A 17868-nucleotide genomic window follows, 5' to 3' on the forward strand; every position below is an offset into this window, starting at 1 on the left:
ATTCTGGTTATTCTTCTATCCATTTTGATGGTTGTCTTCCGTTTTCTTCCACGTCTCTCTGGTTTTGCTCTCCATTTTAAGGCATTGGAGATCATTTTAGCTGAACAGCCTATCATTTTTTGCACCTCTTTATAGGTTTTCCCCTCTCTAATCAACTTTTTAATCAAAGTACGCTGTTCTTCTGAACAATGTCTTGAACGACCCATTTTCCTCAGCTTTCAAATGCATGTTCAACAAGTGTTGGCTTCATCCTTAAATAGGGGCCACCTGATTCACACCTGTTTCTTCACAAAATTGATGACCTCAGTGATTGAATGCCACACTGCTATTTTTTTGAACACACCCCTTTCAACTAATTCAACTAATTGCCCAATTGCACAGCCTTAAGAGCGTGCATATCATGAATGCTGGGTCTCATTTGTTTTCTGAGAATCTACTGAACCTACTGGTAACTTGTTTGCCACGTAGCAATAAAAAATATACTAAAAACCTTGATTATTCTGGTTAGTCACATTGTACTGCTATTATTTTGAACAAGACTGTATATGGGGTGGAGAATGAGACTGAAGGAAGAATAAATGAACATGTGGATCAACAAGGTTCAAATCCCAACCCCAGTATTTTAACAAAGACAAAACAACTCAATGTCAAAAACAAGTGCTTTATTTGAGAAATGTGGGAGGATTTCAAGGCTTCAAGAGAGGGCAAGGTCAAAACAACCAACATAAACCTTCTAACTATTAGAGAGAAACTAACTAAACTACAAAAGAAAAGAAAAGTACAACACAAATATACTAATTCCCTAACTATCTGGACCAGCAGAAATCAAGATATAAAGAAATGACACCACCTCCCTACCAATCCCTTCCCAAAGAATTAACAATATAAATGAGTGTGTAAAGAACAATAACAGAAGGAAATACAAACAAATAATCACTTACAAAACAAAAACACACACACAGTTATCTTGTGTTCATTGTCTTGTGTTAACTTTTCGTGCTGGTGTTTATTAAACATAAGTGCGCATCAAGCCTCTTATCTTGGGTTATCTAGCCAAGCCAGCATGGGACAGTCACTGATTTATCATGGAACTCAAAGCATTATGGGTAGAATCTTTCATCAGACTTTTTGTTAACACAGTTTCACTGATGATCCAGAAGAATAAACCCCAAACCCAGGATAGAGCGGCTGAGTGAATGTGGTCTGGACTGTGTGGATGAGGCTCATCGAGTCTCCAGAGATGTTGTAGAAGGACAGAGTTCCTGCTCTGTGATCCACATACACTCCTACTCTACAGCTGATGGGCTTCACATGGAGTTCAGTCTTTCTTTTATTGTGTCTGAATGAGTAACTGGAGGATGAGCAGTATAAACCCCAGGACTGATCATTTGATCCAAACCGACACTCATAACCTGATCCATTCCTGCTGATGCTCTTATATGACACTGATATACACACACCTTCACCACCATTATCACCACTCCACTCAATCTCCCAGTAGCAGCGTCCACACACACTCTCTCTACACAACACCTGAGACACATTATCAAATCTGTCTGGATGATCAGGATACGGCTGGCGTGTGTAAGTGAGTGTAATCTCTCTGTTCCCCTCGGAGAGATGGAGGTGTTTACTCACTGTATTCAAATCCAGAATGAGCCGATATGAATCTGATGAAGAGAAAACACATCACAGGATTTTTTAACAAAACTTTCTGTCTTAAGTCCTGAGTTCAGATCTGACGAGTTCATTTAGGATTCTTCACAACGCACTCAGACAGTGTGTAGCAGGGTGAGTAAGTTCCCTCCCCTGTATTTAGTGATGGCCTATCAGCATTTGAGACCTGTCTATTTAAAACCCTGGGTCCTACCTGAGGGTGCGTCATTTCAAGCTCCGCCCCCAGGGCGAGGGCGTGCCACCATTCAGTGAGGGAATGTTTGGTCTGCAGCCCTGTGGTGACGTGTGCGTGCAGGCTTTTGTTATGTGTAGTGGTTTTAATGTAAACATGAGCCGCGGTGATTCGTGCTGTGAGTAATTGTACAGCTATGCATTTCCATGACAATCACTCGCAGGAGAATCCGTTCCTTCACGGACGCTCGGCATAGATGATGCTGGGGTGACGATCTCCTGCATGAAACGCGTTTGAGCTCGCGCTGCTGTTTTGTTGCTATTACAAGTCCGACTGTTTTATTGCCACTCGGTTTTCCTGAAAGTCTGCTGTTACCACAGTTTCATTTCTGTGCTGTTCAGTTTTATCTTCTTAATAGTAACTGTTTCTGAGATTATTGCCTTTGAGGTCTGAGCGGCCTTGCTGGCCGATCTGTTTCTGCCGACTGCCACCTGTTTGATTCTAGTGGCTGTATATCAGTACTGTGTGCATTCAGTCAACGCATGTCACCTCACTCTGACATTGTAACTGGACTGCCAGAAGTCCGAGTGAATGTTAAGTGTGAATTTGTCTTTAATCTAATTTAGGGATATTTTCAATTGTTAATGTTTCATTTTGTATTGTTATTTTTGGTGTCTGTTCAGATTCTTTCTTTGTGTTTTTGTTTTGTTACAGGAGCTGAGAGTTTCTGGAGGGTGACGTCCTGCTGCCGTGGTGTGGTGTTCACACTTAGTGCTGTGTGTTTTCTTGTATCCAATCTTCACGTGTGGTATGGGCGTGTATTGTATCACGGGAACGTTCTAAATTGGACAGTGGGCCCAACCCTCCAGATACCTCCGCTTCTGGTCATTTTGTATTATTTGTATTGTGTGTGTGTATGTGTCGGATGCAGATTGGCAACTCCTGCTCTGAAGTTGTCTTTTATTCAAGATTGATATAATAAAGTGGTAATTTTTCATACATGCGACCTGCGTCTCTTCACCCATATAGATAACGAACCTGTGGTGTCTTAATAAAAGAGAATTTACTTGGTATCGTCCCTGGCAAATTTCCAGGGTGGCGTACTCGCTGAAATAAATCTGTAACCCCTCCCGTCGGAATGCCACAAGTGCATTCCGCGTTCACGGACAGGTGCCATCTTGGAAAACAGTCTCGACGAATTGATCCACAAACGCTGTGCTAAGTGAGCTGGTCGATAGGAATTAAGTTTGTGAAATGTAATAACATGGACATTTTTAGTTTTATTGATTTATTTTCTCTGTTGCGTTCAGTGTTTTCTTCCGGAAACAACGGACCATATGAGATTCCAAGTCACAGTTCATCACTTAGCACAGCGCTCGTGGCTTGACAAGTCGAGACCGTTTTCCAAGATGGCGCCTGTCCGTGAACGCGTAATGTACTATGTTTATAAAGTATCTTCTTATTAAACTGTTTGTACACTTACAACGTTCTCAATGCTTCGGTTTGCATGTAGGGACCCTCATTATGCTGCCGTGTTAGTGTGAGGCTATTTTTGAGCCTTGTTAGTGGTATTAACTAGCGATTTAATTTCACTTACCCTTTGCCCCTTAGGCAAGCGCTATAAGCTAATCTGTTTTTAGAGATAAAACTCTTTACATTCAATTTCCATGAAAACGCATCCCAGAGAACGATCTACTTGGTAACCATCTTTTAATTACACCTAGGTTCATTTCTCACCGGAGTTGTCCTTTAAGCTTAAACTGGGGTCCGAAAATAAAAAAAGATTGATTGGGAATTTAACATTACAATGGATCTTTTCAGGATCTCCAAGTCTGATGCATATCCATGTTCCAAGCTGAACTATTATAGGCTGGTTGTTCTCACACACTGCAGACACACATCAGTGTTCAAACACTTTATAAAAGTGAATTTTGCATAATAGGTCCCCTTTAAATAAGTATATAGTCTGTTGAGCTACATGTTTCAAAGTGAAGAGCACGCTTTGCTCACGCGATCAGCTGTGTTTTCCATGTCTAAGTTCGCAAGGAAAGAATGCAGTGAACTCCATCTCGGCACGTGCCTTGAGTTTAACATGCATTTAGGAATGAAACGGCACCAGTGATGCTTTGTTTTTTTACATTTACATTATATCCAACATTTTTGCAGACAGATAATTACAGTATTTCACCAGATTTGTAATGAGTTACGTTTGTCTGTTTTCACTGAACCTGCAGGTTTCCTCCAATGTAGCAGTTTATGGGTTTAACTCCCACGAGTAAAGAAATTAAAGACAAACATATTGTAATGTCATTGTGCCTTAGGGATAGTTGTAATAACAATGTATACAATTATTATTAGGGGCCAAGCACCAAAGGTGTGGAGGCCCCTCTTGTAATTCCTCTGATTCCATGGCTCAAGACTGATTCGCTGTGTCTGTTTTCATTCATTTGCGTGTCAGTAGATCACACACAGAAATGTCCACTAATTTGCCCTGTGTAGTAAATGTGGTCCTTGGTGTGTTATGCCAACCCTGACGTGAGGCTACCTGCACAGTTTCATTGCAGTGCCACCTAGTGTTCCGGAGATGCTAAAAAAATGTTATTTTGCTTCTTAACTTCTTAACGCAAATCACAAAACCGATCTCTTTAGATATGGTGCAGCAGGAAGAGTCGAACAATACACAATTGTCCCAAAACAGCCATTGTAGACATTTTGTGGACATTTTGTCAAAAAAAGCTATATTTTAAGAACACATTGGCACATCATTATGAAACTTGGTATGTGTCTTCAGCTCCATGCCCTGACAGTTCTCAAAGTTTCAGGGCATTGACAAGTTGTAGTCAAACATTAATGAAATTTCCATAAATGCTAATAGCTTTTGATTAAATTAGCCTAATGATGACTGAGGTCCACCCACCATAGTTTCACTAAATCCTGTGGGAAACACTGTTACAAAAGCTGTTTGAATGACTCAAGATATGGATGCACTGTATTAGTATGGGATATAATTTTTGTCCTGCCAAATCCTTATGATACGTTTTTTTTTAATGATTTTTGAGTGATGTAGATGACTGCTACACTTGTGACACGTTAACTGAGGGCGAGAACAACCCCTCACCTGCGCACTCTCTCTGTCTTCATACTAGGAGTGAACGATATATCGACTCAGTATCATTATCGCGAAATCAAATTAATGAGATGCATTTCACTGTATACAGCTGCTGGTCTTATAATTAGAATATCATCAAAATGTTTATTTATTTTCGTTTAAATTTGATGATTATAACTTACAACTAAGAAAAAACAAACAAATACAGTATCTCAAAAAATTTGAATATTACTTAAGACCAATACAAAGATTTTCTATGGGGTTATGGTCAGGCGAGTTTGCTAGCCAATTAAGAACAGGGATACTATGGTCCTTAAACCAGGTACTGGTTGCTTTGGCATTGTGTGCAGATGCCAAGTCCTGTTGGAAAATGAAATCTGCATCTCCATAAAGTTGGTCAGCAACAGGAAGCAGGGGCGTGGGACTGGGGGGATAATGGGTACTGAGTAACCAGGGCCCGAGGCTGGGAAGTCCGTTTTCTATACACACATGGTACGGGGGCCCAGCAAGATGGTTTGTACCCAGGGCCCAAAATTTGGTGCTACGCCACTGACAGGAAGCATGAAGTGCTTTTAAACTTCCTGTTATATGGCTGCGTTGACCTTGGACCTCAGAAAACCCAGTGGACCAACACCAGCCAGAGTATGTGAGCGGAGTGGATTGGAACCTCTCTGTGTGTAGTGGTTCTTGAAGCACTGACTCCAGCTGCAGTCCACTCTTTGTGAATCTCCTCCATATTTTGAATAGGTTTCGTTTCACAATCCTCTCCAGGGTGTGGTTATTCCTATTGCTTGTACACTATTTTTTACCATATCTTTTCCTTCCATTCACCTCTCGATTAATGCACTTAGACACAGAGCTCTGTGAACAGCCAGCCTCTTTTCAATGACCTTTTGTGTCTTGCCCTCGTTGTGCAAGGCGTCGATGGTCGTCTTTTGGACAACTGTCAAGTTAGCAGTCTTCCCCATGATAGTGTAGCCTACAGAACTAGACTGAGAGACCATTTAAAGGCCTTTGCCTCTTCAGAATTGAACCGTTTCACAATATTCTAATCTTCTGAGATACTGAATTTGGTATTTTCCTTAGTTGTTAGTTAGAATTATCAAAATTAAAAGAAATAAACTTATGAAATATATCTGTCTGTGTGTAATGAATGAATATAATATACAAGTTTTAGTTTTTGAATGGAATTAGAGAAATAAATATACTTTTTGATGACATTCTAAGTATATGACCAGCACCTATACATTCTTTAACTAAACTATATATATATATATATATATATATATATATATATATATATATATATATATATATTAAACCAGGTCCCTCCTACTTCTCACTGTACAACAAAAATATAGCAAAAAAGCTCAATTAGCTGGCTTTAACTAGCTTAGGGTCTCAATAGGGTGAATTCAGGGTGACTGGGACACTTTTTTCAAGTCATCTCAATGCCATTAAGTGTCCCAATCACCCTGAAATAATCCTATGTATAGCTCAAATTGAGTAAAGAGCGTTTTTTACTTACTGTCCGACCTCCTTACTTGCGTTCTTTCAAGCAAGATTTTTTTTATTCCTGTTTCTATAAAGTGTGAAGACGTAACTTACAGCTCCGGGTATCCGTATATGATTTTGTCTTCATTGTTGTCACTACTAGAGCAAGCGGTTGTTGATGTGCCCTGTTTCTCATTTCTCATAATTTTATTTATTTAGTTTCTAACATGTCCTGTTCTGTAGACATGTTCTTTTTTTTATTGTTTTTTTATAATGTAGTGTAAAACCAGTACAGCATGTCCTGTTCTTTAGACATGCTCTTTATATTATTTTTTACTGTACAAACAGTAAAACATGTCCTATTCTGTAGACATGATTATTATTTATTTGTTCATTTAATTATGATTATTAATTATTTATTCAGTTGAAATAAACCTTGTGTTGTAAGAAAACTTGTTTTATTTGTTTTGAATAAATTTGTATGCGTTTTCCGTAACTTTTGTAATTTTAACATAGGTTTAAACATTTCTGAATTGATACCAATATCGCAATATCATTATCGATATCACAATATCATATTTTGTGAATATCGTGCACCCCCCTACTTCAAACAAAGCACTGTCTTTGCTCTCTTTCACTCACACATATTAATCAAATTCAACTGTCCCGATGGTAAAAGACTGGAAGACTGAACTCATTAATCAGTGTATAATCATTTGCTAAGAACACTTCTAAGATGAGAATGCAAGCTTTTCTATTTTATCCGGGGATGTTCATCCTGAGGTAACTAGAGAGTCTGTCAGCTCTAGTCTGGATCCTGCCTCTTATGAAGACTTCAGACGCCTCAACACCTGTGAAGAGACGACTACAACTCCTGCAAGGACTTCAGATGACGCAGCTCTGAATCAACATGCACCAATGCTACCTTCTGCTATATACCCTAATCATTTGTTAACATGTATTCATTACTTCAATGAGCTTATTGTTTCCGTCCTAATTTAATATGTTGTTACTTTGTTAGCTAACTGCATATATGTCGGAAATACATAACTTAGTCACTGCTGATAACAGATCACTCTAAATTGTAATGTAAATGTGCATTTTCTGTAAAGCTGCTTTAAAACTAAATATATTGTGAAATTTGCTATACAAATAGATATGAATTTATTTGAATTATGTGAGACAGACAGGATATTCACAGATACAGTCTTATTGTGCTTTCATGAATAAGAGCGTGGTCATATAATGTAACGCTAGCTAAAGAATGAAAAAAAAAAAATATATATATATATATATATATATATATATATATATATATATATATATATATATATAAATGCTGGGTTAATTACGTTAAATATTTTTAAAGTGCTAAGCTGGGGGAAAAAATCCATGAATTGCATACATTCACTAATATATTTGTATATAAACGTATAAGTGTATGTGTGTGTGGGTGTGTGTGTGTAGTCATACATTTGTGCAGTCCTGATGTAATCCTGAACTCTCCTCCATGATTCACACTATAAAAACATACAAGTGTCAGTAAATACACATTTATTCGAACACGTTTTAAACAAACACACACACACACACCTGTCTACCCCTGTGACCTGAGGCTACCTGCACCTGTTTCTGCGCAGTGCCAACTAGGTTCCAATGTAATAGCATATAAACTGAAAACGTTATGTTTGTATGTTCATTGTGTTTTACATTTTGAGGTAAAGATTGATGACATTCTAAGAATATCATTTTAAGCAGCCCAGGTGTCTGATACATTATTTTTTTTGTCTTTATGCACTTCCTGACCATTTGGCATGACAAGCTCAAGGCAAAGCTGTGCCTTTGTCCTATGATAATGTGAAGGTATTGGCAATACTGTCAAACTGATTGGATTATCACCTGTTCATTTGAATGACACTGTTCTGCTGATTAGATCAGGACTGGGGAAATTCCGGGAATGGGCTGATCCCTGCACTGCATTTGCATGCTTTGTTTAGATTGTCTTCACCTCTACTCTATTTAATCCCTCCCTCTTAAAATTATTACTGCTTTAGTTGAATGACTTCAGCAATGCACAGCACATGTCTCAATAAAGAGTAACTTCTGCTTGAACGATATCCCAACTTCTCTTGGTCTCTGCTTCGATGAGGGAAAAGGTTCCTAGCAAACCACATATGAATGTGGCTCAAAATTTGCGTTTCATGTGATTTTTGCCATTTACACTTGCTAAGTCTGATCAGATTTCAAGGATATGCAAAACAATTGGATTTGTGAGTCTGATCTCTGATCAAAGCCTTTGATGAGCATAAAGATGTTGGATCGATATCAGAGATCAACATTGTTTTGATGCCATAAAAATTCTACATTGAATCTACATTAAATAGCAGGAGTTCATCATTGATGCTTAATAGTTTAATTATCTTATTAGCTTCAACAATGTTGTAGTGTTACTTTTTTACTCTCTATAGATTGGACTCATATAGACACAAAGAAAGTGTTCATTTAACACTGAGAATGTTACTGTGCTCTTTTACAGCTATGCACTTTCCTTTTTTATTTATATTATTATCATATACTTTATACATGTTATCTCTTAATACATTCTCTTAATTACATTTTTGTGAAAATGGCCAAAAACCCTGGCAGTGGATGGCAACTTTAAAAAAAAAAAAAACGCTGGCGAGGAAAGAGTTGATTAGATTTCAGTGAGCTATGGAAGTGTACTACAACATGGTAGAACTTATTCACTTATACACTCTTCCTGCTTAACATACTTGATTTTGTCCAGTTTGCAGTTTGGATGGTTGAGTAGCTTCACTCCTGAATCTCCTGGGTTATTGTAGCTCAGATCCAGTTCTCTCAGGTGTGATGGGTTTGAACTCAGAGCTGAAGACACATAACGAAAGCCTTCCTCTGTCACCATACAGCCAGACAACCTACAAACACACAGTCCACATTACATTAGTTTGGCAGTCAGACTTCACTAACACAGTCATTTGGGTGGTAGCTGTTTTTTGTAGTTTCTATTTAAACTATTTTTTTGTAGTTTCATTCAACAGAAACATTTACACTCTAGTAAAGTAGAAATATAATCAAGAACAAATAGGTGTTTGATCTTACACAGACAACCGTGGTACAATACTGCTCCTGAAATGTTAGTGGAAAAAAAATAATAATAATTTACAAACAAAATTCTTAACTTTGTGAGAATCTGTAAGCGGCTTCCTATTTTTTTTTTTTTAGTAGCAATCACACATGTAAACGCAACACTTAATTCTTCACTTCCAGGTTTAGAAGCTGTCAATCCAAAACTCATTTGAATCATTGAGAAAGAGAATCATTTGCTACTTGCACTGTCCGCACAAGGAATTTGTGCCAAAATGGCACAGTGATTTATTATTTCTAAAGGGTTTTTTCTTTAATGTTTAATTTGTTTTTTTAGTTTATTGAAGTTACGTTCAAAACATTTGACACAAATCTAATTCCATGTTATCTAATTTCACAGGACTGCGCGAGATATATTAAGAACTAAAGAGAGCTCAATGCAAGACACAGAGAGACTGTCAGCAAAGATGCAAGCAAATGCCACAGACAAGCAGATAAGTTAAAGTGATCTTGAACTTGCATATATAGTGAAAGTCTCTGATAAGGTGCAGGTGTAGCAAAACAATATTCCGGTGAATGTGAACAAATAGGTGGGTCATGGTGAATAGGTGATGAATGGGGCTGTGACAGTGTGGCTGACTCTGTGATAGTACCCCCTCCTCCACACCTGGCTTGACGGCTGCTGGACCTAGCGACGGGGACCGCCACAACCTCGGGGGGCTGGACGACTTCTGGAGGAGGTACTTTGTCTGTGGTGGGTTCTGTGGGAGATGGAGACAGAGGTTCAGTGAAGGTCTTGAGTAATGACCTTCATCAGTGAGATCCGGTAGTGCGCTGAAAGGTTGAAGGAATAAGTAACTTTGTTGACCTGCCATTGCACAGTAAAGGCACCTATATAATGGGGACTCAGCTTACAGCAGTGCAGGTGAAGACGGAGGTCACGTATGGAAAGCCACACCTTCTGTCCAGGTTGATATTGGGTGGCTTCAGTTCTTTAGACATTGGCTTGGCATTAATGGCTCCATTCTGCCCGTTGTAGGTGCACGTGTGCTGAATCCCATACCCTCTCATTTTCCTCGAATCAGTGGTTGACGGCTGGAACCTCCAATGGTTCTCCGGACCAGGGGAAAAGAGGAGGTTGATAGCCAAGTGCTGGTGGTTGTATAACGGGAAGTATCTCCCGATTTTTTGGATCTTGCGCTCAGTCGGACTGTGGATGGTACCCAGATGATAAGCTTACTGATACACCCAGGAGACGGAAAAAGGCTTTCCAGACTCGGGATATAAACTGAGGACCTTTATTGGATATAATGTCTTCTAGTAAGCCATAATGGCGGAATACTTGATAGAACAGCAGGTCTGCCACTTCAAATGCTGTGGGTAAGCCCTTGATAGGGATAAGCTTGCAGGCTTTCGAGAATCGCTCGACGATGGAAGGAGATCGGTCATGAAATCGATTCCCAGATGGCACCTTGGACATTGGGGTATAAGCAGGGGTACCAACTTACCCTCCGGGAGTTTCCATGGAGTGTTGGAAATGGCATAGACGAGCATCCCTTGACATACCTGGAGATCTCTTGGGTCATGTTGGGCCACCAGTATCGATCTTTTAGGAGCGAGAGGGTGGGCGGCAGTGGCTCAGAGGTTCATGTAGATTGTCTACAAACCGAAAGGTTGGTGGTTCGATCCCCGGTTCCGCCTGACCAAGTGTCGAGATGTCCTTGAGCAAGACACCTAACCCCAGCTGCTCCCGATGAGCTGGATGGTGCCTTACATTGCTGACATCGCTGTCGGTGTATGAATGGGTGAATGTGAGGCAATATGTAAAGCGCTTTGGATGGCCATAGGGTCTGTTAAAAGCGCTATATAAATGCAGTCCATTTACCATCATCATCATTATTATTATTATTATAAAACCATCCCTCAGGACCTCCCAGCAGAGCAGGTTCAGTGAGTGTTGCCTGAAGGATTTGATCGATGGACCACTGAATGGGACTAACCACCATGGCTGGAGAGAGAACAGGTTCAGGAGGATTGTAGTCACGTTCAGGATGATACAGATGGGATATGGTAGGGTTGCCCAATATACATATTAACACCTGTCTGTAATTATCAAGTGCTCCTGAAGATCTTAATTAGCTGCTCTAGGTGTGATTTATCAGGGTTGGAGTTAAAGTTTTGTACTGATACTAGAAGGCAGGATTCAATAGCAAGTGAAAAGTTTCTTTATTGAGAACAGCAGCACAGACGATGGCATGAGATGCAGATCCAGAGTGAAGGAAACGCTTGGTAGCACAGGGACGCTGCAGACAACCCAGACCTCTGGCGCGAGGATGAAGGTAGTGATGATGAAGACGAAGACAAAGAACACTCAGGACACAGGCAACGGCAATGGCAAGAGAGACACAGGAACAGTCGGAACACAGGGAACATCCAAACAACTCTCTGACAAAGACAGGTAGAATGCAGTGAGTCTAAATAGGGTGAGATAATGATCTGCAGCTGGTGCACTGATCAGCTGCGCAGGTGGAAACAATGATCAGCCAAGCAGCGGCTCCGCCCCAACACAGACACACATACATAAAAGGCTTGTTCGACTTCACCTAGCGATGCGCAGACCGATCGGCGGCTGACTTGAAGCAGTGCATGCCGGTTAGAAATGTTGTCCGACTTGAGACAGCGCCGACAGCACGTGACTGTGACGTATGTCAACAAAGTACCGCGAAAGCGATTCGAGAGCAGCCGGCTGATGCAGCCGCTGCAGATTCTCAAGGGGGACTGCAGGTGGATGCAGGAGCTCTGATGACGACACAGCTGATCCACGATTGGCCGATTCACCGCATGACAGCGAACACGTGCGTTTCGTGTTTATTCTAAAACCTTACGTTATGCTAACGCTCACAAATCATTTATTTATAACAGTAAAACCTCTTTTCATGTAGCCGCGATGTTATATCATCATGTTTATCAAACTAAAACAGATAAAAACCGTTGACAACACTTCATTGATAGTGTAGGTTTATATGTTGAACATTAATCTTGTCCAAATAGACGCTTTATTAAGCAGTACATAAAGTATTGGATGAAAATGTTATTTGAAACATCTGTGTATTTGAGAAATATTGCATTTATTTAACTTCAGCTGTGATAAAGTTTGCAAACACAGCTCAAGCGTCACCACGGGAAGCAGAAAGTGTCCGACTTCACGTCTCCGTTTGCAGCTCCTCCCCGCCTGCACTCGGCTACTCTCGCCGATCGCATGCATCCAGCCGCAGCCGATGTCGAACACACCTATACACACACACAGACAAATGTGAGACAACGAATTCATGAACCGTGACAAGTTTGCAGATAGATAGATCTCCTGGAACAGGGTTGGGCACACTTGGGATAGGGCATCCGCTTTGCAATGCTGTGTAACAGGTCGGTCGGTAACGGTAAAGTCAAACCATGTAAAGAAGAGAGCCCACCCCTTCCAGCCAATGTCTCCGTACCTCCAAAGCAAGCTTGATAGCGAGTAACTCATGATTTCCGACATTGTAATTTTGCTCTGCCGGGGACAGCTTCTTGGAAAAGAAGGTGCATGGACATCAAGGCTGTAATGGATCCCGGTAATGGATATTTCGACTTAGACCACAGAGGGGAGTTCATGATTCGGATGGACCAGTATTTGAGCGGTAAGATGTTAGAATGCTTCAATCACCAGAGGGTTCCAGGACAGAGACTTGGTTCGATTTCAGACGAGTGTGTTGAGAGGTGAGCTGAGGAGATTATAATTTTAATGGAAAGATGGTAGAAGCTGGCGAATCCTAGGAAACATTTTAGTTCCTGGACAGTGACATCTTGGCCAGTTGTGGATGGCATCCACCTTCCTCTGGTCCATTTGTATACAAAGTGGTTAAGGTATGAGATTGCATACAGCTTTTTGAATCAAACTTTCCAGGCTACAGTGTCATCGTAGGTAACCATCTGTTTACGGGATTCAATCCTTGGTGAAAGGCGGTGAGTGGAGTTGTTTAATTCCAGCCACTTGATGCTGCTAACATGAGGAACTGCAGATAGTAAATATGGATGGAAGGCTGAATAATTAATCATGAACAGACAAGATTGATGCAGTTTGGCCAAAAAAATCTTTAAAAAGGCTGGTGAAGGTTGTTATTAAGCTGGACCATAACTGGACCACCAGAATGCCAGATAGATTGTGCTCAATGGAGAGCTCGCCCTGATAACAGGGAAATCATGAAAGCGATATGTGCCAGTTCGGTGGGGAAAAGCGGTGGTTGCCTCTCAAAATACAGAAAACATAGGAGAAGAAATCCACTGCAAACCTTTTTTAAGCAGTACATAAAATAAATCAAGTGTGTTAACAGTTTAATACATTATCTCTTTAAGGGGAAAAAAAACTGCACTGCCACACTGCCTCCGAAACTTTCGTCCGTCAAAAAAAAAAATCGAAGAAGGTTTGATTTTCTGCGTTTTTGCATCTGTAAAAATGCATTTTGAGAGATGTTTTGACAACTCCGAGACACTATACATATTATTGGACACCGAGTCCCTGTAAACCACGTGCGTGGATCCATACCGTAGACATACTGCTAATCTCTATTCAGGATCAATTGTTGCACGGAAATTGGTGGTCTTATTTTTAATATGTGGCTCCAGTATATCGCTAGCAAATCATCAAACTGAGCCACTGATATTCTAAAGAAAACATTGAATCGGTCTGGCTAATCCCGCTTGATAAGGAGGTGGAACTCTCTTTCCTCTCTAGGTGATTGCAGGAGTGGATGGACACAATATTTCCTCTTTTTTTCTCTTTTTAAAAAGAGAGGGTCAAAAAAAATCCTCCTCCATACTTGAAGACATAATGTTGTATTGTTTTGCGGGTTTTATTTTCCATAACACATTCATTAATACGCATGGTACGCAATGTCTCTGTGCGTGAAAATATTTTTGGATCACAAATAAGAAAAATATCGGACTCAGTGTGCAAAGGCTTTTAAGATTAGATTTTTTTTTTTAACCTTTTTATACGACCATTAAGACCTTTAACGTTCCATGACGTAAATCTAGTCCATGACTTTCTGGTCAGATAATGCCTCTGCTGTGAAAAAAAAGAAAAAAATGTCCAAAAAAGAAAAAGCAAAACAAAACAAACCATCAATGAGGCAATTAACCAACCCATGACCATTAAAACACTCTTTCCTATGTTTGCCTCCCCAACTGAAGCAAGCTGCAGGACTCCTATGGCCCAATTGTACTCCCAGTAACTCGTAATTAACAACTCAACTGTTGAGCTAACGACAACTTATCCCTCAACATAACAGTGTGTAAATATTAACTATTTTCAGCCAGGCACACAGACAAAAATAAACAAAAAATAGAAAGTAAAATAGAGAAAGAAGAAAAGTTTGGAGGAGGTCACTTATAGTCCGTCTTACAATGTCTTTAACCATACATTTACATTTACGCATTTGGCAGACGCTTTTATCGAAAGCAACTTACATTGCAATTTTTTAATGTACACATTTTACATGTTTTTTGTTGTTGTCAAACCATACAATCCTGAGCAAAAACGTAGACCATCATTATCAGTCCGTTCACTGGCGTTTTTGTTAACATTGTCCTCCGAAACAATGACAAGTAAATACTCCGTCATAAAAAAAAGGAAAAACTATAACAGTTGACGTGTGCATACCTTTAAATCAGTCATTAAGCCTGTAGTCAGCATTGAATAACGTTACTCCCCGGCAGTGGCAGTCGCAAAAGGTTTGAAAAAGGTTTTCGGCTTCAGGTCCTGACTTTGATAGTGAAAGTATTCCTCTTGTGTATGAAGCAATCCTATGATTTAAATCAGTCATCCACGGAGCCAAGCAAAGCAATCTCGTCAGCTTCTTCATTCATGTTCACTGTTTGTTGTTTTTGGAAGTCAAGAATGCTAGTTAGTGCTCCAGTATAATCGGTCCGTTGAAACTCATTCATTGAAAAACATTCCGTGGTGCAAAAATAAGTGTGGTTAATTTATTTTTATTTTTTTGCGGAATTAATTTTAATTAACGTGTTAAAGTCCAGTAATTAATTAATCTTAATTAACGCGTTAAAGTCCCGTCCCTAATATATATATATATATATATATATATATATATATATATATATATATATATATATATATATATACATGTGACCAAAATTATATAGAGAATTTCATCAAATAAAATATATTCTTGCTAGCCATGCATCGTGGAGAAAAATGGGAAAGAACTGTGACTGTTGAATCCATGTTTCCTCTCTCCTCATCTCTTTATACCCAGTCCACTGTTCTTCTCTCTCTCATTAAAGTTTTTCCTCTACGCCCTCCACTACTTTTACAATTACACCTCTTTATTTTCCCATTCTCTTGCATATTCTTATTCTTTTCTTGCTCTTTGTATATGTTTCCTTCTATAAAGAGCTGTGATTGTTTATCCTGATATATTCAAGTTTTGGTGGGTGTGTTAACTATTATGAAAACATTTAAAAGTTGTGTGCACAGTGTTTTGAGAAAATTATTTACATTATTTGTAATTTGTAAGAAATTAATTAAAATATACAATCTGTTTAGAACAATTACAAAGTGTTTAGATCACTGTGGTGACTGTTTGGAGAAATGTTTCAAATATATTGAGAAAAAATGTAACCACAATACAGTTTGTTAATTGTTTTAAGGAAAACCATTTACCACAGTATCTCCAGCTTACAGTTTCTCTTCAGTCCATCAGAGAGTTGCTTTATTCCTGAATCCTGCAGGTCATTGTTACTCAGGTCCAGCTCTCTCAAGACAGAGTGTGAAGATTGTAAAACTGATGACAAAATCTCACACGACTGAGCAGTGAGCTTACATAAGGAAAATCTGTACAAGACAGAAAGTAATTACATACTGAATAATTTTAACAGTGTGATTTTAAGTAGTTACCTTAATGGGAAAAAACAAACAAACATTGAAAGCCTTTGAAACTCAAACCTCAGTATCTCCAGCTTACAACTCTTCAGTCCATCAGAAAGAAGCTTCACTCCAGAATCCTGCAGGTCATTGTTACTCAAGTCCAGCTCTCTCAGGACAGAGTCTGATGATTGTAAAACTGACGACAATGTCTCACAAGACTGAGCAGTGAGATTACATATGGAAAATCTGAACCAGAAAAACACAGTAATTGCACTGAATAATTTCAGCAATGTGATTTTTAATAGGCAATGCAAGGAAAGTTTATTTATATAGCATATTTCAAACACTATGGTAATTCAAAGTGCTTTAAACCCTTTAACTGTCACTCCCCTTTTTGAAAATAGACATGAAAATGCACAATCCAAATAAAAATGGCTGTAATTCAAAAATGCATTGGAATACAAACCTCAGTTTGGTCTTGTTTTAAAGATAGCACTCAGGAGATTATTGTTGAAGTGAAAGTTATTTTTATGAAAAAGTCTAAAAAATGTGAAAGTATAAAAAATTATAAAGTTTAAATTAACTGCAAATGAAAAATACTGTACTAAATATTTTTTATTTTATATAGAATATATATTTTACAAAAGATGTTTTATTATAAAATTACTATAAAATCCATGTGTCTAACCAAGTTGTGTTCCAAATTTGAAGTTGATATCACAAAAATTTTAGTTCCCATGAGATTTGCAGATAGATGTTTAGGCGCAGTATTAAAAATAGCCACCGGGTGTAATTCACATTTTACATTATTGTCAGTTTTTGCTCTCCCTAGGAATCAAACCCATGACCTTGGCTTTGCTAGCGCCATGCTCTACTGGTTGAGCTACAGGAAAGCCTGTATATTTTCCTGTATATTTCTGTCCACATATCACTTCCATCACAAAACAGTCAGCAAATATGGAACCTTGAGACTCTGACCTTTCCGACAATATGTTTTTTCAAGATTAGAAGTAGTAGAAAAGTAGTTAAAATAAGTAGATTAGACAAGTAGTTAAAATAAATTTTGTAATATGAAACATGGACAATGCCCACTGGGAGTGGAGCCCTTTGAGCACCGTTTCCATGGTAAGGCAACGTCCGATTTCAAAACGGTTTTCACAGGAGGAATTTTGAGTTTGTAAGCTTTCAAGTGATACCTAATTTATGACGATTACTAAAATATAGGATACGAAAAAAAGGCCATCAAAAAAAGAGTGCCCATCTGTGGGACGGTGACAGTTAAGCATTAAACAGTAAGGGAACCTAGGTGGTATTTTTTCCCATTCAAAAAAGTTGCCATTGTATGTGTAGGCTGTGCGAGGTCTGCTTGTGCATGCTAGGCGGCCAAAA

The 17868-nt window shown here is 39.1% G+C and overlaps 1 protein-coding gene across 2 annotated transcripts in view; it reads right to left on the reverse strand.

Moving 5' to 3' along the window:
• Nucleotides 1–666: 666 nt before the first annotated feature.
• The window catches only part of LOC137049864 (NACHT, LRR and PYD domains-containing protein 12-like), a 36764-nt gene continuing 19562 nt past the window's right edge, over nt 667–17868 (reverse strand). Inside the window, exons 9-13 of one of the 2 annotated variants that reach the window (XM_067428602.1) lie at nt 16558–16725; nt 16276–16446; nt 9227–9388; nt 7926–7972; nt 667–1670 (exon numbers count right to left, since the gene is read on the reverse strand). In XM_067428602.1, the coding sequence (XP_067284703.1) occupies nt 1132–1670; nt 7926–7972; nt 9227–9388; nt 16276–16446; nt 16558–16725 (1087 nt within the window). In that variant the 3' untranslated portion in view covers nt 667–1131. The remainder of the gene's footprint in view (nt 1671–7925; nt 7973–9226; nt 9389–16275; nt 16447–16557; nt 16726–17868) is intronic. The other variant, XM_067428603.1, reaches the window with a different exon arrangement.

The sequence above is a fragment of the Pseudorasbora parva genome, chromosome 20, assembly GCF_024679245.1.
Source record: "Pseudorasbora parva isolate DD20220531a chromosome 20, ASM2467924v1, whole genome shotgun sequence".
NCBI lineage: Eukaryota > Metazoa > Chordata > Actinopteri > Cypriniformes > Gobionidae > Pseudorasbora > Pseudorasbora parva.